The sequence below is a fragment of the Balaenoptera musculus genome, chromosome 19, assembly GCF_009873245.2.
Source record: "Balaenoptera musculus isolate JJ_BM4_2016_0621 chromosome 19, mBalMus1.pri.v3, whole genome shotgun sequence".
Taxonomy (NCBI): domain Eukaryota; kingdom Metazoa; phylum Chordata; class Mammalia; order Artiodactyla; family Balaenopteridae; genus Balaenoptera; species Balaenoptera musculus.
Genome location: NC_045803.1, coordinates 41,208,717 through 41,236,029, shown reverse-complemented (window position 1 = coordinate 41,236,029; position 27,313 = coordinate 41,208,717). Strand labels below are relative to the sequence as shown.

The window sequence follows — 27,313 nt, the reverse complement described above, 5'->3', positions numbered from 1 at the left end:
CCAAAACAATCTTAAAAGAACAAAACTGGAGGATTCACACTTCCTGATTTCAAAACTTAAAGATTCATTAATCAAAACAGCTTAGTATTGGCATAAAGACATACAGACCAATGGACTAGAGTAAAACACCCAGAAATAAACCCTCACATAGGTGGTCAAATGATTTTTGACAAGGGTGCCCAGACCATTCAATGGGGAAAGGACAGTCCTTTTAATAAACGGTGCTAGAAAAATGGATATCCATATGCAGAAGAATGAAGTTGGACCCTTACCTGACACTATCTACAAAAATTACTTCAAAATGTACCAAAGACCTAAATGTAAGACCTAAAACTATAAAACTCTTAGAAGCAAGGATAAAAGCTTCATGACACTGGATTTAACAATGATTTCTTGGGGATGACACCAAAGAAACAGGTAACAACAACAAAAATAGACAAACTGGACTTCATTAAAATTTTAAAAATTTGTACATCAAAAGACACTATCAACAGAGGAAAAAGGCAACCCACAGAATGGGAGAAAATATGTGCAAATCATATACCTATTAAGAAATTAAAATCCAGAATCAATATAGAGAACTCCTAAAACTCAACAACAAAAAACCCACAAATAACTCAATTCAAAAATGGGCAAAGTACCTGAATAGAAATTTCTCTAAAGAAAATATACAAATGGCCCATAAACACATGAAAAGATGCTCAACAACACTAGTCATTAGGGAAATGCAAATCAAAACTACAGTGAGATACTACGTATAAAATAAGCAACAGGGATATACTGTACAACACACGGAATACAGCCAATATTTTATAATAACTATAAATGGAGAATAACCTTTAAAAATTGCGAATCACTATATTGTACACCTATAACTCATATAATATTATACATCAACTATACGTCAATAATAAAAATAAACCTGCTATAAACATTAAAAAAAACTACAATGAGATACCAACCCACAGCCATTAGGATCACTACCAACAAAGAAACAGAAAAGGGACTTGCCTGGTGGCGCAGTGGTTAAGAACCCACCTGCCAAGGCAGGGGACATGGGTTCAATCCCTGGTCTGGGAAGATCCCACCTGCCGCAGAGCAACTAAGCCCGTGCACTACAACTACTGAGCCTGTGCCCTAGAGCCCAAGCACCGCAACCACTGAGCCCACACGTCACAACTACTGACGTCCGTGCACCTAGAGCCCATGCTCCGCAACAAGAGAAGCCACCGGATGAGAAGCCCACGCACTGCAACAAAGAGTAGCCCCTGCTTGCCGCAACTAGAAAAAGCTGGAGTGCAGCAACGAAGACCCAACACAACCAAATATAAATAAATAAAAAACAAAAAACCCAGAAAACAAGTGTTGGTAACGATGAGAAATTGGAACCGCTGTGGGAATGTAAAAGAATATAGCTGCTGTGTAAAAGAATAAAATACTTAGGAATAAACCTACCTAGGGAGACAAAAGACCTGTATGCAGAAAACTATAAGACACTGATGAAAGAAATTACAGATGATACCAACAGATGGAGAGATATACCATGTTCTTGGATTGGAAGAATAAATATTGTGAAAATGACTATACTACCCAAGCAATCTACAGATTCAACGCAATCTCTATCAAATTATCAATGGCATTATTTACGGAACTAGAACAAAAAATCTTAAAATTTGTATGGAGACACAAAAGACCCCGAATAGCCAAAGCAGTCTTGAGGGAAAAAAATGGAGTGGGAGGAATCAGACTCCCTGACTTCAGACTATATTACAAAGCTACAGTAATCAAGACAATATGGTACTGGCACAAAAACAGAAACATAGATCAATGGAACAAGATAGAAAGCCCAGAGGTAAACCCACGCACCTATGGTCAACTAATCTATGACAAAGAAGGCAAGGATATACAATGGAGAAAAGACAGTCTCTTCAATATGTGGTGCTGGGAAAACTGGACAGCTACATGTAAAAGAATGAAATTAGAATACCCTAACACCATACACAAAAATAAACTCAAAATGGATTCGATACCTAAATGTAAGACTGGACACTATAAAACTCTTAGAGGAAAACATAGGAAGAACATTCTTTGACATAAATCACAGCAAGATCTTTTTTGATCCACCTCCTAGAGTAATGGAAATAAAAACAAAAATAAAGAAATGGGACCTAATGAAACTTAAAAGCTTTTGCACAGCAAAGGAAACCATAAACAAGACGAAAAGACAACCCTCAGAATCGGAGAAAATATTTGCAAACGAATCAACGGACAAAGGATTTATGTCCAAAATATATAAACAGCTCATGCAGCTCAATATTAAAAAAACAAACAGCCCAATCCAAAAATGGGCAGAAGACCTAAATAGACATTTCTCCAAAGAAGATATACCGACGGCCAAGAAGCACATGAAAAGCTACTCAACGTCACTAATTATTAGAGAAATACAAATCAAAACTACAATGAGGTATCACCTCACACCAGTTAGAATGGGCATCATCAGAAAATCTACAAACAACAAATGCTGGAGAGGGTGTGGAGAAAAGGGAACCCTCTTGCACTGTTGGTGGGAATGTCAATTGATACAGCCACTATGGAGAACAGTATGGAGGTTCCTTAAAAAACTAAAAATAGAATTACTCTATGACCCAGCAATCCCACAAGTGGGCATATACCCAGAGAAAACCATAATTCAAAAGGACACATGATGGGCTTCCCTGGTGGCGCAGTGGTTAAGAATCCGCCTGCCAATGCAGGGGACACGGGTTCAAGCCCTGGTCTGGGAAGGTCCCACATGCCGCGGAGCAACTAAGCCCGTGTGCCACAACTACTGAGCCTGCACTCCAGATTCCACAAGCCACAACTCCTGAAGCCCGGGCACCTAGAGCCCATGCTCTGCAACAAGAGAAGCCACAGCAATGAGAAGCCCGCGCGCCACAATGAAGAGTAGCCCCTGCTCACCACAACTAGAGAAAGCCCGCGCACAGCAACAAAGACCCAATGTAGCCATAAATAAATAAGTAAATAAATACAATTCAAAAAAGAAGGACACATGCACCCCAATGTTCATTGCAGCACTATTTACAATAGCCAAGTCATGGAAGCAACCTAAATGCCCATCAACAGATGAATGGATAAAGAAGATGTGGTACATATATACAATGGAATATTACTCAGCCATAAAAAGGAACGAAATTGGGTCATTTGTAGAGACGTGGATGGACCTAGAGACTGTCATACAGGGTGAAGTAAGTCAGAAAGAGAAAAACAAATATCATATATTAACATATATATGTGGAACCTAGAAAAATGGTACAGATGAACTGGTCTGCAGGGCAGAAATAGAGACACAGATGTAGAGGACAAACGTATGGACACCAAGCGGGGAAAGTGGTGGTGGGGTGGTGGTGGTGGTGTGATGAATTGGGAGACTGGGATTGACATATATACACTAATGTGTATAAAATGGATAATAAGAACCTGCTGTATAAAAAAATAAAATTCTAAGAAAAAAAAAGTTACATGATATAAGACTTAAAAGAAAAAAAAAGAATATAGCTTCTGTGGACAACAGTATGGCAATTCCTCAAAAAATTAAGAAGAGAATTACCATATGATCCAGCAATTCCACTTCTGGGTATATATCTAAAAGAACTGAAAGCAGGGTCTCTAAGACATATTTACACACCCATGTCCATAACAGCAGTATTTACAAGAGCTAAAACATGGAAACAACCCACATGTCCACTGACGAATGAATAGATAAGCAAAATGTGGTCTATATATACAACAGAATATTATTATTCAGCCTTTTAAAGAAGGAAGTTCTGCAATATGCTACAACATGGATGAATCTTCCAGACATTATACTAAATGAAATAAGCCAGTCATAAAAAGACAAATACTGTATGATTCCACTTATAAGAGGTACTTAGAGTAGTCAAAATCACAAAGAAGAATGGTGGCTGCCAGGAACAAAGGGGAAGGGGGAGTCAAGGAATGGGGAGTTACTGTTTAATGGGTATAGAGTTTGTTTTATAAAATAGAAAGAGTTATGGAAAAACTCATGTAAAAAGGAGGCAGTTCATGGTGAACCTAGAATCAGAAAATATAGAGCAGCCCATTTCCTCTGATCATTATGTCCTCCAGACCTCCAGCATACTGTGAACAATGGCTCACATTGTGCCAGATGCCCCAAATCCAGAATGAGCCCTAGGTTTTCCATAACCTACTCATGACTCGGCTCACAAACTTCCCCAGAGGCTTTTAAAATTCGCCGGGAAGCTGAATCCAGAAGTAACACTGAGATTTTGTTCAGCTTATCTCCTAGGAACTTTCATGTTGAACTGACATTATAGTCCTTTATTTACATTGTCATGAAGTTTGTGCTTGCTATATTCAGTTTTTCAAAATTAAACAAATCATTGTTTAGAAATACATCCATAGGAACAAGATGATAAAGACAAGCAAGGAAATAAATATATTAATCAAGGTAGTGAGAAGTTTTTGTGGAGGGGGGAATAGGACTGTGGAGTTTTTTAAGGCATCACTATCCAACATAAATATAATGGGAATCACAAATGCAACTCACATATATAAATGTAAATTTTCTAGCAGCCATGTTTAAAACACTAAAAAGAAACAGGTGAAATTAATCCCAGTAATGTTACTTAACCAAATATACCTAAAATATTATTTCAACATGTAATCAATATAAAAATTATTGAGATATCTTACATGCTTCTTTTTTTTGTACCAAGTTTTCAAAATTCAGTGTGTACTTTTCCACATACAGCACATGTCAACTAGACTGGCCACGTTTTAAGTGCTCAATAGTCACATGTGGGAACTTCCCTGGTGGTGGAGTGGTTAAGACTCCGTGCTCCCAATGCAGGGGGCCCGAGTTTGATCCCTGGCCAGGGAACTAGATCCCACACGCATGCCACAACTAAGAGTTCGCATGCCACAACTAAGGAGCCCACCTGCCACAACTAAAAAAGCCCATGTGCCACAACTAAGGAACCAGTGAGCTGCAACTAAGGAGCCCACCTGCTGCAAACTAAGACTTGACACAACCAAATAAATAAATGTTTAAAAAAATAAATAAAATAATATTGCTAAAAAAAAAAAAAGCCACATGTGGCTAGTGGTTACCTACTAGACATCACATGGATGTTCCTTTTACTATTATTCTTAAAACCGTACATATTGTTTTTTAAAATTAATTAACTATTTTTGGCTGCATTGGGTCTTCCTTGCTGGGTCTTCGTTGCTGCGTGCGGGCTACTCTTCATTGCGGTGCGCAGGATTCTCACTGCGGTAGCTTCTCTTGTTGCGGAGCACGGGCTTTAGGCGTGCAGGCTTCAGTAGTTGTGGCACGCGGGCTCAGTAGTTGTGGCTCACGGGCTCTAGAGCGCAGGCTCAGTAGTTGTGGTGCACAGGCTTAGTTGCTCCACGGCATGTGGGATCTTCCCAGACTAGGGCTCAAACTCGTGTCCCCTGCATTGGCAGGCGGATTCTCAACCACTGCTCCACCAGGGAAGTCCCCATACATATGTTTTTATCTACTCTTTCATAAGATTGTTTAACAAATGAAAACATGACTAGCTTTTAAGGGGAAAATGCGTTAAGTAACAAACATTTAAAAAGTAAAATATGCAGAAATAGCCCACCTAATTTGGGACATTTTATAAGGTATTTTAAGTGACAATAAAAATCACACTGTATTAAATTTTACAACACAAAAAGTATGCTGAAATATTATACTGGTTTTATTGTACAGTCCCACAGAGTTAATGTCGTGTGTTGCAAATTTTCACTAAACATCATTTTTCAGAAGAATGCTCCACCTAGACACACTGATGGTCCATCGTCTGGAAGAGCCATTCCTTCTGTGAGCCATCTGAGAAGATGCTCACGCACCCACAATATTCATACTCTGAGATATACATGGCTTTGTTAAGTAGAAAAAACCTTAGATTTTTAGTCTAGTCTAAAATTTGGTAATTTGTAATATGATTTATAGTCTTACACAAAACTGTCCTTCACGGAGGTATATTTAAAATTCCTGGGACTTCCCTGGTGGTCCAGTGGGTAGGGCTCTGTGTTCCAAATGCAGGGGGCCTGGGTTCAATCCCTGGTCGGGGAGCTAGATCCCGCATGCATGCGCAACTAGGAGTCCGCATGCCGCAACTGAGAGCTCCACGTGCCACGACTGGGAGTCTGCATGCCACAGCTAAGAAGTCCGAATACCGCAACTAAGAGTCTGCATGTCACAACTAAGAAGTCCGCATGCCACAACTAAAAATCTCGCATGCCACAATGAAGTTCCCACATGCCGCAACTAAGGCCACTGCAACTAAGACTTGGTGCAGCCAAAATAAATAAATAAATAACAAATAAATTTAAAAAAAAATTCCTGCTGGCTTTCTCACTGTATAAAAAAGTAGTGTTATGTTAGCATAAGCATCACAAACCACCATCAACTTTAACACTGTGAGACCCTGAATGCCATTTCTGGACTCTCTGCAACTCCAAGCCTCTACTTTGAACTCATTTTGCTTAAAGAAGTCCCTATCCCACCCCAAAACAGCTCTATATAGCTCCCTTCATTTCTTAACTCTCTCTTCGCGGTACTTTTTCACTCAGGTTTAACAAGCATTACCACTTTAGGTTTATATAAATTCTTTACAGCTCTCAAAACTTTTCCAAGTCCTATTTGACGTTTACAACCATCCAATAAGAAGAAAAAGTTTAAAAGAAGAAATTAAAACTGAGAGATTAAATAATTCACTTGCAGAAGGTCACAGAGCCAGTAAGTGGTACAAGCTAACACCCAAAACTCATGACTCTATACATTCACCCAAACCACAGTTGCATTAATGGACTGCATTATTAATGTTTCCTAAGTATTTCAGGACATGTAAAAATAGACTATTTCCCTAAAAATAAGTAGAGACTGGACAGTCAATTTCATGGTTAAATCCTTAACCATCTAGAACAATAAATGACATGAACTCTTCACATGACTTCAGAATATATTATATGAATATCCCACCCCCAACCCAAAATAGACAGCTTACTAGTTCTGCCATCTTCATTCTGTGATACAAAGTAAACAATGCGTTTTAAAAAATACATTTATTTATTTATTTGGCTGCATTGGGTCTTAGTTGTGGTATGTGGGTTCTCTAGTTGTGGTGCACGGGCTCTAGAGCGTGCAGGCTCTAGAGTGCGCGGGCTTAGTTGCCCCAGCATGCGGGATCTTAGTTCCCTGACCAGGGATTGAACTCGCGTCCCCTGCATTGGAAGGCATTTTTAAGAGAGTCCTAAAATGTTCTGACCCAAGAGGTACAATTTCAAGTGAAAAACATACAAAATTAAGTTATAAAATTCTTTGTTCCTTAACTAAGACCAAAAAAAGGTAATGAAATAAAAGAGGCAGATGCTATTTATTGTAATCCATTCTGAGTCAACTCTGTTAAGAATTATTTCTAAAAATATTACAGCTGACTTTACCAAATTATTAACACAATATTAACACAAAAAATTGATTTGTAGTTTTCCAGCAGCTTATCATCACAAATATCATTTGCACTTTAAGTTAGAAAAACAATTCAAGAAAAGTTAAAGGTTGAAAGGAAAAAGATGGAAGTTAAAGGTTGTTCTGAAGTCATCAAATGAGGTCAAAAATGACCATATTAAAATATTCACTATAATAGGAAGAATAATTTGGTGGGCCAAAATATTCAATAACTTTGGAAAGTGGTATGTGGAGTTTCTAGCAACTTACCTAATGATTATTAGCAGCAGTGTGGTAAACTGCAAACAACACAGACTCTTGGGTAAAAGACCTGGGTCTCGATCCTGGCTCTACCTAGGAAACAGATTACATGACTACTGAAGATTTATTTAGCCTCTCTAGGCCCCAGTTTCCTCAGCTGTAAAATCAAGTTATCATTAAATGTGTTCCAATATCAAATAAAAGACTTCACTATAGTGCAGGATTAAGAGAAGTAGTAATGTATAAATCATCTAGTACTACTGGTGGTGATCACCATAAAAGCTAGTTTGTAGATTGTCAAAATGTATTTTAAATGGTCCAGAGTTCTGAAAACGTTCTGAATTTGATAGTGGTGATGCACATTGTGAATATATTAAAAACCACTGAATTGTACAGATGGATAAGATGGTGAATTCTATGTTACATGAATTTTACTGCAATTAAAAAAAAATGGCCCAGCAGCAACGTTCTGTATAGTAAAGGGATGGCAAGTCAGGACTGAAAAGCTGGAATAAGCAATACCCTCAAAAAATTTAGAAGGGTTTTCCCAAAGGGCCATTATTTAAAACAATACTCTGCAAGTGAGGCCAGACACTTATTAAAAATTATCTTTTAATATGGGCAGAATATTTTATTTATTTGAAAACATCTAAATTCTCCTAATGGAAATGCTGCAGTCACATGTTCCTAGGCTACCCTTTTGTTTGTTTGTTTTTGTTTTTGTTTTTTTGGGCTGCGTTGGGTCTTCATTGCCGCGCGCAGGCTCTTCCTAGTTGTGGTGAGCGGGGGCTGCTCTTCCTTGCGGTGCGAGGGCTTCTCATTGCGGTGGCTTCTCTTGTTGCAGAGCACGGGCTCTAGGTGCGCGGGCTCATTAGCTGTGGCACGCGGGCTCTAGAGGGCAGGCTCAGTAGTTGTGGTGCACAGGCTTAGTTGCTCCGCGGCATGTGGGATCTTCCCGGACCAGGGCTCAAACCCGTGTTCCCTGCATTGGCAGGCAGATTCTTAACCACTGCGCCACCAGGGAAGCCCTACCCTTTTGTTTTAATCTGAAGATTAATCCGCCTTCATATCTGAAGTTTTAAAACACAAAAGGGCTTAGTATTGACTGTATACATGGAAGAAAGGTTTTCCCCTGTAAAAACAACCTGCCAACCATTCCCAGACCTGGCCCTTTCCTGCTGAGGACACACAGTACAGCACAGCAAAGTATCAGAGTCCTAAAAGCACAGTTACACTGCCAAAAGGCACATTTTAAGTGTTATTTTAAATTCTTGGTTCCTAAATACACATCAATTTGAGAAGGCCCAGCCTAAATTGAAAAGCTCATAGTAGATAATAATTTCCAACTATTTACATTGTATACTGTCATAAAGGAAGGTAACAATAATTAAACTCCCCACCAAATCACTGTCTATAACATGAAGAACACAGTTAGCTAGTCTGTGGCTTCTAATATTCTGTAGAAAACTAAGTATCAAAGAAGTGATATCAAAGAAATAAAGTCTCTAAGTCTGCTCAAGCTAAATAGCATTAAAATTTACAAATGCTTTCTTCTCAGTAAAAAGGAGATCATAAAAGTATCAGTCTATGTTATCTATGTAGCAATTAAAACAGCACCTGGCACATAGCCAGTGCTACAGAACTGTTTGCTATTATTATTCCAATTCTTAAATGAGGAAATTAGAGTACACAGGAGCAAAGGGAGTCCCATATATTCAGATGTAGTTTAATAAATGTTTTCTGCCCCGCAAAGTTTTCTGTAGGAGAGAAAAAGATTTTTCATATGATTGCCATGTGTACAGTATTGACTGACCACTGTTTCCTACATTTGCAAAGATTTCCTAGATGGATGAAGACTCGTGTGTGCTCGTTAGGTACATCCATGTCCATATTTCTCATCTTTTTATTCTAAAAATTAACACTGATAATCATTTTGTTGCTTCTTTCTTATACAAAGGTATCTATTTCTGATTTTTCTATTCTTTGATAGTTAATAACAGTAAGATCAGAAAGATACAGATTTTTTAATGTCAGATAAAAAAGTATCCTACAATTAATAAGATGTGCAGAAAATTCAAAGATAAAAAGTAAATGCTATATCAAATAGAATAATTTTTACTTTAAAATTTAAATATACACAGAAAAAAATAAGAACAGCAATATAACAAAACATTAACAATGGTTTTCTAAGAGGTAGGTTATGGATGATTTTTATATCTTTTCTAAAAGTGTATTTTCCAAATTTTTCTTATTTCTTTTGTCAGGAAAAAGGTTATTTTAAAACACTACATTGAGGGACTTCCCTGGTGGCGCAGTGGTTAAGAATGCCAATGCGGAGGACATGGGTTCTATCCCTGGTCCGGGAAGATCCCACATGCCGCGGAGCAATTAAGCCCATGAGCCACAACTACCGAGCCCACGTGCCGCAACTACTGAAGCCTGCGCACCTAGAGCCGGTGCTCCGCAACAAGAGAAGCCACTGCAAAGAGAAGCTGGAGCACCAGAACAAAGAGTAGCCCTTGCTTGCCGCAACTAGAGAAAGCCCGCACGCAGCAACAAAGACCCAACACAGCCAAAAATAAAATAAATAAATTTATATATATAAAAAAAACCCCATTACATTGAAACAACACAGATGAACCTTAAAGACATTACGCTAAGTGGAATAAGTCAGTCACAACAGGACAAATACCATATGATTCCACTTATATGAGGTACCTAAAGGAATCAAATTCACAAAGACAGAAGTAGAATCGCAGTTGCCAGGGGCTGGGGGCATGGGAAAGGAGAATGGAGAATTAATGGTTAATGGGTACAGAGTTCCAGTTTGAGGAAGATGACAAAAGTTCTGGAGATGGATGGTGGTGATGGTTACACAACAGTTTTAATATACTTAACGATACTGAACTGTACAGTTAAAAACAGTTAAAATGGTAAATTTTTTGTGACGTGTATTTTACCATAATAAACAAAATAAAAACACAAGTTCAAAAAAAACAACCAAACAAACAAACAAACCCAAACATGGAGGTCCAGTGGTTAAGACTCTGCTTCCAATGCAGAAGGCATGAGTTCGATCCCTGGTCGGGGAACTAATATCCCACATGCCATGCAACGCGGCAACCAATCAATCAATCAATCAATCAATAAAGACTTAAAGAAAAATGCATCAAGCTCTTGAAGGAACTACCATTAATTTCAAGATTATCAACATTATGAGCCAGGCAGCATTAAAGTTTACAAATGAGAGAAAGTTAACAGAGGCACAACAGAAGCCAAAATTACATTTACATTATAGCAGTTCTGACAGAATCTGTATTTATATTTCCTAATACAATTTTTTTTTAAATAAATATTTTATTTTTAAAAATATTTATTTATTTATTTATTTGGCTGTGCCGGCTCTTAGTTGCAGCATGCGGGATCTAGTTCCCTGACCAGGGATCAAACCGGGGCCCCCTGCATTGGGAGCGTAGAGTCTTAACCACTGGACCACCAGCGAAGTCCCCTAATACAATGTTTATATGCAGTCAAGGCTATCTCTACTTTAAAACAGACTCATAATAAAACTTCAATTGCAAAAATATCAATGAAGAACTTGTATTTAATACATAAAAAAATGCTTACATCTCAATAATAACTTGATATCAAAAAATGGGAAAAGTTCTGAACAGACACTGCCAAAGATACACAAATGGCACACGAGCACATAAAACATGCTCAACATCATTAGTCACTAGGGAGATGCAAATTAAAACCAAAATGAGATACCACTACAAACTCACTAAAATGTCTAAAATTAAAAAGACTGACAGTACAAAGTGTTAGTAAAGATGTGAAGTAACTGAAACTTTCGTACATGGCTAGTTGGAATGTGAAACTGTACAGCCACTTTGGAGAACAGTTTGGCAGTTCCTTAAAAAGTTATACTCATGGGCTTCCCTCGTGGCGCAGTGGTTGAGAATCTGCCCGCCAATGCAGGGGACACGGGTTCGAGCCCTGGTCTGGGAAGATCCCACATGCCGCGGAGCAGCTGGGCCCGTGAGCCACAATTACTGAGCCTGCGCGTCTGGAGCCTGTGCTCCACAACAAGAGAGGCCGCGATAGTGAGAGGCCCGCACACCGCGATGAAGAGTGGCCCCCGCTTGCCACAACTAGAGAAAGCCCTTGCACAGAAACGAAGACCCAACACAGCCATAAAAATAAATAAATTAAAAAAAAAAAAAAGTTATACTCATGAAACAACCCAGTAATTTCAGTCCTATATATCTACCCAAGAGAAATGAAAACAAATATCTACATAAAAGACTCGTATATAAATGTTCAAAGCAGCACAGCCGACAAAACAAGGCGAAATAACTCAAATGGCCATCAGCTAGTAAATGGATAAACAAAATGTGATAAGTCCAAACAATGGAATACTACTCAGTAATAAAAAGGAATGGACTACTATACACACAATATGGATGAATTTCAAGAGCAAGTTGCTAAGTACAAAAGACTACATACTGTATGATTCCATTTATATGAAATTCCAGAAAAGACAAAACAGTATGTAATAGAAAGCAGATAGTGGTTACCTGAAATGACATTGCCTGCAAAGGGGCATGAGGGAACTTTCTGAGGTTATGGAAATATTCTGTATCTTTATTGTGGTAGTAATCACACCAATGACTGTACACATTTGTCACTGAATTATATACCTTAAATAGGTGAATTCTGTTGTATATAAATTATATCTCAATAATGACAATTGAAAAAAAACAATTACAAAAGAAAATGGGAAGCAGTAAAGCTGGGATATAGCAGCCCTTCTCAAAAACTGATTTCTTTAGTTGAACATTTCAATAGTCTTTATCCTTGCAGTGTTTGAATTAATCATTCAAAAATATTGGGGTAGGAAACAGAAGCAAAAAGGGAAAGAATTAAGGATGTTTCTCTCAGACATATTTTCTGACATCTGTAACTTGGAATATATAATTGATATATGGCCAAGACTAAAATGTTATCTTTACACTAAAAGGTAAATCTAGGCAAATAATGCAATTCAAGAAAAGGGGAAAAGATCAGTGCTGTATATTAATTATATCTCAAAAAACCTGGGAGAAAAAAGAGAAGAGAGGAAAAAAAAAAAAAGAGTACATTATCCTCAAATACTTCAGAGGTACATTTACCATATATGAAAATTAATGTAACTCTAACTGGAAGGTACTATGATATTCTCATTTTTAAACATTATTATTTCTTCATGAAGTCAGTCAACTCTTCTTGGATTTAAAAATTGTTGAAATAGGGCTTCCCTGATGGCTCAGTGGTTAAGAATCCGCCTGCCAATGCAGGGGACACGGGTTCGAGCCCTGGTCCGGGAAGATCCCACATGCCGTGGAGAAACTAAGCCCGTGTGCCACAACTACTGAGCCTGCGCTCTAGAGCCCGCAAGCCACAACTACTGAGCCCGTGTGTCACAACTACTCAAGCCCACGCGCATAGAGCCCGTGCTCCGCAACAAGAGAAGCCACTGCAATGAGAAGCCCGTGCACTGCTACAAAGAGTAGCCCCCTCTCGCCACAGCTAGAGAAAGCCCATGCACAGCAACGAAGACCCAATGCAGCCAAAAATAAATAAAATAAATAAATTTATTTTAAAAAATTATTGAAATAAAATTTTTCTAAAAGCCCAGATTACTTATTTCAATGCACTGAACTGTTGATAACCAAGTGCTGGAAAATATACTTCATGTTTTAGTTGAATTGAAATACTTAAAGTCTAGATCTGACAAGTTAGTTGTAAAGTTGCCTCAATTTCTCTTGGGGAAACCACATTCCGAAGCATTACCACAGATATCTTTTATTTGGAGTGACTGGGCTGTCTAAGGAGGAGAGGGAACTTGCTGCTGAGCTTGAATACAGATTTCTCAAAGCTAACATTAAGGAGTCCTCTAAACTCTGCCAAATTGTGGATGGTATATAAACAGACACAATATTTATTTTGGGACAAAGATCCCGCAAGCAAGTAAGCAAAACACTCCAGAAGCAGCAGTCACAGACCTTTGAAGACATTTAAAACAAGGGTTTGTCCTCATGCATTAAATCAAATGCTGTTAAATTTTGCTTTGTTATTTTATGCTGATGAAAATGAATGATAAAAGATTTTCATTTTAAGTATAAATGTTCAGAAAGGACAAAAAAAGTAAAACACATAACTTACCAAAAATGTTTAAAAGTACCTACTCTAACGTCATACACATTATAATTACTCCCAATGTCTGCTATTAACATTACCTGACTATCAATTAAAATCGTCAGGTATAAATAGCAATGCAACAACCATATAAAGTTTAACCGCTTTTTCTGGGACCAGATAGTATATTCTAGATATATCTAGATAAAACTAGATAGTATATTCAATTTCCATAGAAAGAATAGTGAACAGTAGCACTATAAAGTTCATTTTTTCAGTTTATAAAGTGTTTTCATACCCTTTATGCTCACAAACTAGGATCATGTAGTAAGCATAAACAATCATTAATTTAAAAACCTAAGGAGGCTTTCAGAAACACAATGCATGCAAAAACCATTAATCTGACCACTCAAGACTAATAACTTATGGTCAACCATAATCATCTGCATTTGTTTGAAATAAAACTCAATTGGAAATAGATTCTAAGAGGAAAGATCAAATGAATTGGGTGTTGCTTGGTCTACAAAAATTTAACGTAAGAATGATTTCAGGGCTTCCCTGGTGGCGCAGCGGTTGAGAATCTGCCTGCCAATGCAGGGGACACGGGTTCGAGCCCTGGTCTGGGAAGATCCCACATGCCGCGGAGCGGCTAGGCCCGTGAGCCACAATTGCTGAGCCTGCGCATCTGGACCCTGTGCTCCGCAACGAGAGGCCTCGACAGTGAGAGGCCTGCGCACTGCGATGAAGAGTGGCCCCCACTTGCCACAACTAGAGAAAGCCCTCGCACAGAAACGAAGACCCAACACAGCCATAAATCAGTAAATAAATAAATAAAATTTAAAAAAAAAAGAGTAAAACCTTTATAAATTACTAAAAAAAAAAAAAAAGAATGATTTCAATTCTATCTGTTGCATTCCTTGTCTTCTGACAGCTAAATTAGAGGAAAGCAGTTTAAGTTAAGGAAGAATTATAAACATTTTGGCTGTTTAGGTTTATAAAATACCAGGATGGACCACTTGGGAAAGATGCAGTCTCCCAACATAGTAGAGCTACCTGAAGTGAAGCTGACCTAAGGCACTCTACAGCACTAAAACTCCTTGATTATCTATAATCTCACCGTACAAACCCATCAAATAGCCTAACTTTGGATAGGGCTTTACAATTTAAAAGGCATCTTCACATATTCTGGTACCTCATTTAATCCTCATATGAGGTATAAGAATAGGGAAGACATTCTGATTCCCATTTACAGGTAAGGAAACCAGTTATGATTGTCTTCTGACTCATATCCAGAGCTCTTTCCACTACACTGTATTATTTTAAACCTCTTCTAAGAAAGACCCTTATTAAGAGTCAATGTAGACAACTCACTAGATACCTGGGTGCAAAAGTTTCAAATATATTTGAAAGACAGACTATAAAATCGTGTGCTCTGACTTGATGGTCAGTTATCCATTAACAGACCTTCCTTACTGAAGACCCTTGGTTTGAAAATATTCCTACAAACACAAAGGCAGAAAGAATGAATAAAAGGACTGGTTTTGCTAAGACCGTTTTCTTAGATCATAAAGCCATATTTCAAATCAAAGAGACTATGGAGCTTCTGTTTCCTATTAGCATTCTAATTTTTTTCTGAATTCATCAAACTTAAGTAACATTGTGGTAGCCAGCCTCCAAGATGGCCCCAATGACCCCAGCCTCCTCTCATGTTTGTGAATAAACCACCCCCCTCCCTGTTGAGTGTGGGCTAGACTTAGTGACTCACTTCTAATGAACAGGAGAAGACACAAGTGATCAGAGAATAGGTCACAAAAAGCAGGGTGACCTCATTCTTTTTCTCTCTATGGAGAGGAACATGTGACTAGGAACTGAAGCCACCGACCAAAAGTGATGAGTGAGCTTGGAAGGGGATCCTTTAGCGCCAGCCAAGCCCTCAGAGACTGCACAGCCCCAAGAGCTTGACTGCAATCTCCTAGGAGACCCTGAGCCAGAACCACCCAGCCAAGCCACTCCCAGATTCCTGTAAAAGGGCACGAGGGGACTGAAACATTATCTGGATTGTGGGTGGTGTTTACATGGGTGTGTACATTTGTTAAAACTCAAATTATACACTTAAAGTGGGTGCAATTTTTGGTAAGTAAACTATACTTCAATAAAGTTGATTTTAAAAAAAAGCCACTGAACTCTTGAGATAAGCAAAGGGTCACTTATGAAAAAGCAGTGCCATAACTTAAGAAGTTAAGGGTGGATGGTGAGAAAACAGAAGCTGCAACAAGCCACCACCACAAACTCACATGTCCTAAACTGCTCCTCAAAATTGCTCCACCCACAGCTTTTCTCATCTCAGATGACAGCAATCCCATACTCCCAGTTGCTCTAACCAGAAAGTTAAAGTCATTCTTTTTTTGGGTAAATTTATTTATTTTATTTATTTATTTTTGGCTGCATTGGGTCTTCGTTGCTGCGCGCAGGCTTTCTCTGGTTGCGGCGAGTGGGGGCTACTCTTTGTTGTGGTGCCCAGGTTTCTCACTGTGGTGGCTTCTCTTGTTGTGGAGCACGAGCTCTAGGCTCGTGGACTTCAGTAGTTGCAGCCAGCAGGCTCAGTAGTTGTGGCGGATGGGCTTAGCTGCTACGTGGCATGTGGGATCTTCCCGGACCAGAGCTCGAACCCGCGTCCCCTGCATTGGCAGGCAGATTCTTTTTTTTTTTTAAATTTTATTTATTTTTTTATTTATGGCTGTGATGGGTCTTCGTTTCTGTGCGAGGGCTTTCTCTAGTTGTGGCAAGCGGGGGCCACTCTTCATCGCGGTGCGCGGCCCTCTCACTATCGCGGCTTCTCTTGTTGCGGAGCACAGGCTCCAGACGCGCAGGCTCAGTAATTGTGGCTCACAGGCCTAATTGCTCCGCGGCATGTGGGATCTTCCCAGACCAGGGCCCGAACCCGTGTCCCCTGCATCGGCAGGCAGACTCTCAACCACTGCGCCACCAGGGAAGCCCAGAGTCATTTGTTTTTTTAAAGATTTTTTAAAAAATTTATTTATTAATTTATTTTATTTTTGGCTGCGTTGGGTCTTCATTGCTGCGTGCGGGCTTTCTCTAGTTGTGGCGAGTAGGGGCTACTCTTCGTTGCGGTGCACGGGCTTCTCGTTGCAATGGCTTCTCTTGTTGCGGAGCATGGGCTCTAGGAGTACGGGCTTCAGTAGTTGTGGCTCGCGGGCTCAGCAGTTGTGGCTTGTGGGCTCTAGAGCGCAGGCTCAGTAGTTGTGGTGCACGGGCTTAACTGCGCCGCGGCATGTGGGATCTTCCCGGACCAGGGCTCAAACCCGTGTCTCCCGCACTGGCAGGCGGATTCTTAACCACTGCGCCACCAGGGAAGCCCCTGGAGCCATTCTTGATTCTCACACCTCACATCCAATCCATAAGCAAATCCTGTTGGCTCTATCTCAAAATATATCCAGACTATGACTACTTCTCACCACTTCCATTGCTACCACCCTAGTCTCTCACCAAGACTAATGCAATAGCCTAACTGGTCCCCCTACTTCACTCTTGCCCCCTAAACCTGTTGTTAACCCAGCAGCTAGAGTGATCCTTTCAAAACTTAAGGCAGATCATATCACTGATGTGCTCAAAAAGCAGAAACTACTCCCCACTCCACTCAGAATAAAGTCCACGTTGTTACATGGCCTCCCACAGTCACGTAAACCGGCTCCTTGACATCTCCCTCATCTCTTCTCCTACTACTCTCCTCCTCGCTCAGTCTACTCAAGCCATACCGGCCCGCTTGTTGTTTAACAAACACACTGTGCAAGCTCCCACTCTAGGGCCTTTACAAGGCTGTGTCCTCTATCTGGAACATCTTTCCTTCAGATATCTGCATGGCTCATCATTCCCTAACCTCCTTCGGGTCTCCGCTCAAATATGACCTTCTCTACCCAGACTATCCTATTTAAAATTACAGACATTCCTGTTCATTGATAACCCTTATTTTACTCTAATTTTCCTTTTTTTCCAGAGCACTTACCACTCTGTAACGTATTACATAACTTATGTACTATGCATATTGCCCACTCCTCCATTCCTTCCATAAAACAACCTCTAGGGCAGGATCTTTGTTTTGTTCACTGATGCATCTCAAGTGCCCAGGACAGTGTTCACTCCATACACATAATAGGTGTTCAACAAAGAACTTCTGAATGAATTTTTGAGTAACTGTGTCAGGTACTGAGCTAAGCACTTTATATACACTATTTCATTTAATCACTAGGGCCACCCTGGGAGATACGTATTAAACTCCCATTATAATTGAGGACCATAAAGATAAAATAACTTGTCCAAAGTTACAGAGTAAAATGAAGTAGTGTATGAAGCCAGGACTTAATTATACCTAACTTGAAAGGCTTAACCACTCATCTTCTCAAAGCTGGGTTTGAATGGGAAGAGAACTAAGCTGCTTTAGGATGTAACAAGGTCAAGAGTATGTGGAAGAAGAGACACTGATTTTGGATCCAATATAAGGAGCAGAGGCAAATAATTAACATTTAGGGAAATTCCTTCAATTTGCTTTGCTTCTAGTCCTATGGGCACAGAAATAAACGCTAATGGTTATCAGAAAGACATCATAAAAAAGGAGGAAGAGAAATGAGACCCTGTAGCCTGAGCTCTATGGATGAGAAAACACGGGTTATCTTTTCTCTAAATTCACTGGAGTACTTATTTATCCCAGTGGTATAGAGTAATATACTAGCAGGGTTTTTTTTTTTTTCATTAAAATGCTTTTTTTCCCCTAGATTCTATTGGCGTAGTACAAGTGTTGGTAAAATTATATTTGAGAAATATATCATCTATGCACAAACATTTACAGATTTAAATCTGAGGGAAAGATACAGATTTCTGCCAGCATTACCATCCTTGGAACACAGCCACGTTCATTTGTTTACGTATTGTCTATGGCTCCTTTCACACTGTAACAGTGAACCTGAGTAGTTGCAACAGAGAACATATGCCTGCAAAACGGAAAATATTTACTCTCTGGCACTTTACAGAAAAAAATTATAAAACAAGTATTAAAATATAAGTTTCTTGATTTCTTGCATCAGTTCTATCACTCTTCCTGATATATTTGAAAACAAAACCTCTAAATTCTAGAATAAGCCATCTAACGTTTTTGTTCTTGTTGATCATATAACTGAAAACATCTCAATAGCTTAAGTCCAAAGATAATGTGGTCTTGGACTTCCCTGGTGGCGCAGTGGTTAAGAATCCGCCTGCCAACGCAGGGGACACAGGTTGAAGCCCTGGTCGGGGAAGATTCCACATGCCGCAGAGCAACTAAGCCCATGCACCACAACTACTGAGCCTATGCTCTAGGGCCCATGTGCCACAACTACTGAGCCCACGTGCCACAGCTACTGAAGCCCGTGTGCCTAGAGCCCGTGCTCACAACAAGAGAAGCCACCGCAATGAGAAGCCCGCGCACCGCAACAAAGAGTAGCTCCCGCTCGCCACAACTAGAGAAAGCCCGTGTGCAGCAACAAAGACCCAACACAGCCAAAATCAATCAATCAATCAATCAATCAATCAAATTTATTTATAAAAATAATAAATAAATAAAATTAAAGAAAACAAAAAAAACCTCTTCATTGTATATATACAAAATAAGAAAATCCTTTTTGGAGGGGTGGTGGTGGTGGGATGAATTGGGAGATTGGGATTGACATATATACACTAGTATGTATAAAACAGATAACTAATAAGAACCTGCTGTATAAAAAATAAATAAAATAAAATTCAAAAATTCAATCAATCAATAAAAAGAAAATCCTTTTCCTAATACAGCCCAATACAAAAATCTTTTAAGTTCCTCAAAGGACTATTTAGATGTTCCTTATGTTTTGCAAATAAAGTGATAGGTTATACTATTCACGATGACACTTAGGAAAGTAATTTAGCAAGTTAATAAAAACAGGTTATAGAAATACACTGCAAAGGAAACAGGAGAAATACTGAGTACAAAATGAGGTCAAAAAATTTTCTTTCTTTAAATATTTTATTTCAAGAAGTCAATTTCCACATTAAAAGATGAACCAATCCAAGATATTATTCATTAACATTTCATCAAAATCATAAACACATTTAACTTAGATTTTAATATGGCTCTCAGCTTAAACATTTCCAACTACATTTTTCATATCTTCAACCTAAACTTCCAACATAATAATTTTAAGACATTTATTTGTTTCCCAGAAGCTTTTCCTCAAAACAAAAAAATTATTTCCAAGTTAACATCTTCACATTGTTTTTCTCAAAATTAAACTTGCTATATTAACAGAAGTAGAAAGCTACCCATGAACTATTTCCAAATATTATTAAATTTTAAGCCTACAGAGCGTCTTCCCATTTTTCTCTAAATTTCATTTTTTTTTACAACACTATAGTCACACACATTTTAGTAAAACAAAAAATTTCTTGTCAACACTTTAAAGGAATTAAGTTTCAAATGTTACATGTAAGAAAGCACACTACTCTCTTTAAGGGCTAGAACTTTCTATGGCAAATGATATAAACATGAAATTAGCAATAAAATTATATAAAAAATTTGATTTTTAAAAATTGTATTATATCTTTATAATACAGAATGAAAACAAATCTGATCATATGCCTGTATAATCAGATCTGTGATCTCTTTATTAAAATGTAAATCATCAGATAATCTCTAATAATAAAACAATCCACAGTATTTCAAATTGCAAAGAAATGTTTCCTACCTTGCCTGCTTCTCTTTCTAAGTCGACATACTCTCGGCTAGGTGTTTGTCGCTGTTCTCCCTGCCAGCTGGCCGGAAAAAACTGGAGAGACAGATTGGTTCCTGTGGCCACAAAAGCCTTTTAGAAAAATCAATACAAACAGGATCAGGAGCAGGACATTACATAAATTATGCAGGCAGTCATTTATTTTTACATCAGTTTCTGTCTTAAGCCAGGCAGCACCAAGATTACTTAAAAGTAAAAAAACATGCACTCATCATTTTTCTTAAGTATTAAGTTACAAACATCTGATTCCATTTTGAGGACATTTGCCATTGGCTGCTTAAATATAAAATCAGACATGGAATCAATACTTTCTTTCAGGTCATTTTTTGCTGACGTTAGTATAGTGCACTGCTAATGTCTAACCAGAAGCCACCATCACTGTATTTAAAAACTTGTATTTTTAAATGTGAAAATCACTGAAGAGCTGAATATTCTGAATTTTAAAGCATACCACAATTTAAAGTTGTGTAAATGAGACATTTTAATTTTTCCTGATTTCTCTTGTTCAAAGAAACACTATGCTCCAAAACCCATGTTAAAAATGCACTTGGAGATGACTGGAAGTGAAAATATCTCCACAATATATCACATTGGGAGGAGCTCATTATCATGAATAAACTAACCAAATATCACTTCAAATGCTTTTTAATAACCAAAATTTATAAGATGAAGACAATATCCTCCATTATGGTTTTTAGCAGAATTCTCTCTCAGAGACAAAAATTCTAGTTTCAGGAAAGGCTCAGCTTAAAAAATACAGACCTTTTCATCCCCATAGGTGTCTATTTTATCCAGTTTCCCAAATTCCAGTTACTTGCACAGTGAATACAAATAAATGTTAATTAATACCTTCCTACTGAAAAAAAAAATGCACCTGGGACTGTCTCTCCTCTGATAAACCATACACTAGCATGTGATGTGACTACTTCTCATCTCTCTAAAACCTTGGATGATTTAAAAAATATGCATTTTCTAAAATCTGACTTTAGGAGAACTGATTCTGACAATAACAAAAGAGTATTCATCTAATATTTATAAAAGATTTGGATGGCACAGCTCAACAGACAGACAATCTAAAACCATTTCAATAAAGTGTCATTCTGTGTAGCCCCTGAGCAATTTACTCTGTATTTCCCCCAAGTAAAAAATGGAAATAACAATGTCCCTCTTCCCCAGGGAAAATATGAAAGAAATAAGTAAAAAGCATTTGAAAAAAAATTTTTCTCATCATCTAAATGTAAACTCTTCTTTGTTGAAATCAGACAACTTTTTGTTTGTTTTATTTTAGTAACTAAAGTTCTTAAGCATAATTTGTTTCCAAGCATAGTCTTCATCTGAAAGCAAGGGGTTCACATTTTTGGGCAATTTGTTTAAAGCATTAGTTGATTCAGCTATCTGCTAGTTCCCCTGATGATTAAGGGCTTAGATTCTTTAGAGATAAAAATTACAGTACTTCCTATATCTATGACTGGTACTAGTAGGTACAACTGTCAACCTAACTGCTAAATCTCTATAGACATCTTTAATGGCATTTCCCTAATCACTGGGATACCTTTTCTTGTGGTAAATATTTTATATGAATAGAGACAGAACAAACATCAATATTACAATATGAATCTTAAAAAAAAAATTTGCCCACTATTAGCATAAGTTTAAAAAACAACCATTGAACTGAAATGAACTAATAATAATTCAAATGAAAACAGACACTAGGTGGCAAACTGCCTAGGCTGTGTGACCTGAGGCAAATTACTTAACTCTGAACCTCAGTTTCCAGTATTTGTAAAGTGCTTAGAACAGTACCAAGTAAATGCTACATGTATTTGCTAAATACAATGAGAAGTAATTTTGAGCTGAAGAAAACAGCCAACTTTTTCAGTCTCAGATAATGAAATTCTCAGGGCAGATAAGAGATTCTGCCCATGAATGAATACCCTCTGTCAAAATCACATAGCCATGTTTCTTCAGTATTCACCTAGTAACAAATCCTCCTGCCACCAGTGTACCCCAAATCAGCTCTGTGTTAGGTGAAGACATTCTGCAGCTCTTATTACCTCACCTCCTGCCTGAAGGCCAACCTCAGAAGAGATTTCCTGCTTCATCACTTCATGTCCATTATCTCATCAACATCCCTCTCTGAGACAGGAGAAGTGGTAAAAACACATCACTCTAAAATACCATTTCCCAAATTTATTTGACCACAGAACTCTTTTTTTTTTTTTTTTACTGGAACACCTACACATACATAGGAGTTGGGAAAATTCTGTTTGAAAACATAAAGATGTCACACTGGTAAAAGTGTCTGTATGGAGGATTTCTAGAATGTCCTGACTATATTTTATAGGTTTCATTAAACTGTAAAATAGCACACCTGTGCCAGTCCAACATACCTTTTATTCTTCCATCTTCAGGATTAAAAATACATAGTTTTTACTGCTTTCACAATAGAGTCACCATACCTCTCATAAGTATTTTTTTCTTTTATTAATCATTAGTGTTGAAGATATCTCTAACACTCCTACTACAAGAGCTTATATAAGGAATAAATCATATTTTACCAAATAAATTCTACCCCTCACCCATAATCACTTTTATTTCATGCTATGATATGGAGTCTGGATAAGTTTTATAACTAAGAAGAGATGAGCATCACAGCCTTACACTGTTTCGCATCTAAATACAAAATAAATCCTTCATTAACCTCACTGATAAGTTAAGGAGATGTTCATAATAAAAAGAATAAAAGAGAGGGGGGAAAGTGTTGGATATAGTTTTGGGAACTATGCATATTTTTATCATACATGGCTGCTGTCAAAATAGAAGCAAAAAAATGCCTTTTCCACACCTATTTTCCACCACCAAATAAGTAAAAGCCACAGCCTGTTTATAAGTCATAAGATAAATTTTGGGCATTAAATGAAGTAACCTCTAAATTCAAATAATCAAGTACTTATGATGCAAAAGACACTGTGCAAAACCCATACAGAGGGGGCATACACGGAATTAATGTGGTCTCCATCCTCTAGAAGCTAAAAATCTCTCAATTTAAATATAGCTAACATTGAATTAAAGGGGGGGAAACTAGAAAGAGAGGGAAATGTGAAATTCCTTCCAAATACAAAGTTACTTCCAAAACATCCATGGGTTGGGTATACCATCCACCTATTCCAAAAGGAAATCCAGACAAAGGATGATATAATCACTGAGCCAACTAATGAATGATTCTTCTACCACTCAGTGCCAAAACCAGAAAGTATCTGTCCTATACATTTGAAACATACAACTATTACAAACACTCAAAAAAGTGGGCTAAAATCTAGACATTTTCTTTTATAATGTGCAATAATGACCAAATATTCTAGAGTTCCTAATAAATTTGGCCAGTATCTTCTCATGATCTGTAATACAATTCTAAAAAGCCTTCATTTTAAGCATCAAAATATTTTTTAAAAATAAACGATTTCAGTGATGAAAAGGGAGAATTTTATGATATGTGAATTATGTCTCAATACCAATAAATAGATTCTCTACTGTACAAGGAATGGGAGAAGCAAATGTTTCAATATGTCTTCCTATTGTTAACCTAAATTCAAACTGCTCCCGTACCTTCAAGTGTGTGCAGATGCAACGGTCCAAGTCATGGAGCAGATAATCAGATTCCATTATATAGTGCTTCAACTTTTTTTTAAATTAATAATCAACCTCTTCTCTTTAGTTTTTTCCTATGCACTTTTTGGCTTCATCATTCTCTCTTCATTAGCACCTCCAGTAGGACAAACCAAAAGGAGATGAGGGGAACTAGGACACTTGAATTTTTTTCAACATGAGGTTTCACGGAGGTAAGGCACCAAATCTACCACCTAAAACAGGGCCTCGGATCAACAGTGGGTTTTGCAAATCCATGCAATTCTTTAGTAACTTCAGGCCTAAACGGGATATGTTTTTTAGGTTTGGGGAAAAAACAAAAACAAAAAAACACCAAATGGTTTCTTTCTGATTCTCCTGAAGCTTAACATTCTAAGAAAAGAAGATGGCACGTTCTTGAGGGCTTTTTTTCCCCCTCTATTAGGACAACAGATAACTGGATTTACTCTCAGATTTATTCTCAGCTATACTGAAAATAAGACAGTTTCACATATAGGTTTACGAAAAATCTAGCGTCTAAGAGACAAACTATCGCCCAAGAATCAGAAGCCCAATTTTTTCCGTACGGGTGTTTTCTTACTACTAATAATCGACCCTTTCTTTAATCAGTGTTACAGCCTATACAACGACCTTTCCTTGTTTAGTTGGGCTCCGGTTTGAGTTCCACTCGCGGCAAAGTGTTTGCCGAGTCGCGTCTGGGAAACATAATCCACCCGCCGAGAACCACAGGGAAGCGTCTCCCCGCGAGGACGCGGCCCGCCAGTGTCTGGTTTCGCATTTTGAATCCCGAGTAGGAAGTGAGACGGCGCCCGCTCAGTTCCGGGAGCCGCGGCGTCCGCGGCGCCGTCCGGAACCGGCCTGGGCCGCGGCGGCCCCCGCGCAACAAGTGACCCGCGCGCGGCTCGCTCCCTCGTGCCCCCGGCCCCCTGCCCCGCCGACTTACGATTTCCGAGCGGCCGTCGCGGCAGGCGTTCTGGAAGCGCGCCTGGCGCTCCTCGTGGGGCCGGTCCCTGAAGCCCGTGTACTTAATCTGCAAGGCAGAGACGGCCCGAAATCAGAAGCCAAATCCGCGATGCCGCCCGCCCCGCGCGGCACCGATAAGGGCAACCAGAGTCTGCGGGCAGATGGTTGCCCGGGCGAGACTGCCCCTCCGCAGGCGCGCCGGCGCGGGGTTCCCGGGAGCCGCGCCGCCCAAACTTTTCTCCGCCCGGGCCCGCTCGGGGCGCGCCGCGGCCTCCCCGCCGCCCGCCTGCCTCACCTCACATTCGCGGCTCAGCTTCCTGAAGAACTCCTCGTTCTCGAACTTGCTTCTCTGGTCGGGCACGACGCGCGGCATCTTCCCGCCCTGAGGCTGCGCCGGCCGGCCGGGCTCCGGGCTTCCGCGGGCACCCGCTGGCCGGCTCTGCGCTGACCGACTGACCGCGCACCCGCGGCGCCCTGACTCTCGCTTCTCTTTGTTTCAGGCGCCCGCCCGCGTGGGCTCCCGCGCCGGGAGTCTGAGATGCCGCCGCCCGCTCGAGCCCAGCCCACGCCGCCGCCGCCGCCGCCGCCTCAGCCGTTGCCTACCGCCCGCGCGGACCCAGCACTCGCCGCCTCCGGCCGCCGCCGCCGCCGCCGCCGCCGCCACTTCCTCTCACCGCCCACCTCGCTAGCCCGCCCGCTCCGCCCCCGTCGGCCCCACCCCTCCTCCTCGCGCGCCCGCCCGCCCCAAACTCCAGCAAACAAAACGCACCATTCACAACTCCGAGCCGCGCATGCGCTGCCCGTCCGCCCTCGGCGCCGCTGGGCTGCAGCGAAGCGGAGCTCCTCCCGTGGCGCGGCCCTCTTCCCCTGGACCGCCCGCGGGCCACTTGGTGTGGAATCGTCCGGTGGGGATCTGCCCGGTTCTTGGAGACAGGGAGCGGCCCGTGCGGGTTCTTCCTTTCCACTGGAACTTTTGGGCTCCACAGCAGCGCGAAGTAACCCCAAAATGTCACGTGAATGCGAGGAAACTTAAGTCCTTGGAGACTTTGCGTCCGAGAACCGACCGGGAGGGGTGTAGGCTGTGCACATCAAACACTAAAGATGGAAAGAGACCAAAGAATCCATCTGAATCCGCATCATGGTGGAAAGGTCGGAGCTGTTGGAGTCAGAAGGGCCTCAAATGGGATCTCACTCAACTCCCCTGCCTGCTGGCTGAGGCCCTTAGATAGGCAATGGACCGCTCTAAGCCTCAGTTTGCTTTTTTCCAAAATGCAGACACTCACAAGCTCGCAGTGTTAGCATGAGAGCCTTTATGTAATTCTAGCACATGATGAGCACTCAATAAATTTAAGTTTCTAAAGAACAAGCTGACTTATATAACCCAATACTAGTTCATATATTTACACAAATGTGCAAATTCTAAAAAGCAAGATCCACAAGTTCTAGGGAAGTCATTTAGCCCAAGCTGGAGAGAGCCTGATATGGGATTTATGGCAGAGCTTGACTTAAAGTTGGTCTTCAATAAATTCTGATTCTTAAAATCTCAGCTTGTCAAAAACTCAGTCCAAGTATGGCAAATAGGTGCCAACTCTGATTGACAGTAGCTGGCCTTATTGCAAAGGATTGTGAGGCTACACGTAAGCTCACAGGAATTAGTGCCAAGGGCAGTTGGCAATGTCTGCCTGAATGCAGGATTTGGCAGACTTTCCCACCCCTTTCTAGTCCAATCCAATCTCGTTTTTACGGATATGGAACTGAGCTAGGATGATGGAGTATCCTGGTTTTAGCAGTAAAAGTCCCATGTCCCAGGAAACCACTCAGTCCCTGGCAAACTGGATTGGTTGTTCACCCTGAGGTCCAGTTAGTGACTGATTGCCCAAGGTCAGGGAGAGAGTTTTCAGCAAAATCAAACCTGTAGGCTGGTGGTTTTCAC

At 39.9% G+C, this 27,313-nt stretch overlaps 1 protein-coding gene across 3 annotated transcripts in view; it reads right to left on the bottom strand.

The window, feature by feature from the left end:
* The window catches only part of CBFB (core-binding factor subunit beta), a 61,551-nt gene extending 35,490 nt beyond the window's left edge, over positions 1 to 26,061 (bottom strand). For 2 of the 3 annotated variants that reach the window (XM_036833072.1, XM_036833071.1), the window contains exons 1-3: positions 25,676 to 26,037; positions 25,361 to 25,447; positions 20,728 to 20,844 (exon numbers count right to left, since the gene is read on the bottom strand). In XM_036833072.1, the coding sequence (XP_036688967.1) occupies positions 20,728 to 20,844; positions 25,361 to 25,447; positions 25,676 to 25,753 (282 nt within the window). In that variant the 5' untranslated portion in view covers positions 25,754 to 26,037. Of the gene's footprint in view, positions 1 to 20,727; positions 20,845 to 25,360; positions 25,448 to 25,675 lie in introns of all 3 variants that reach the window. The other variant, XM_036833070.1, reaches the window with a different exon arrangement.
* Between the last annotated feature and the right edge of the window lie 1,252 nt (positions 26,062 to 27,313).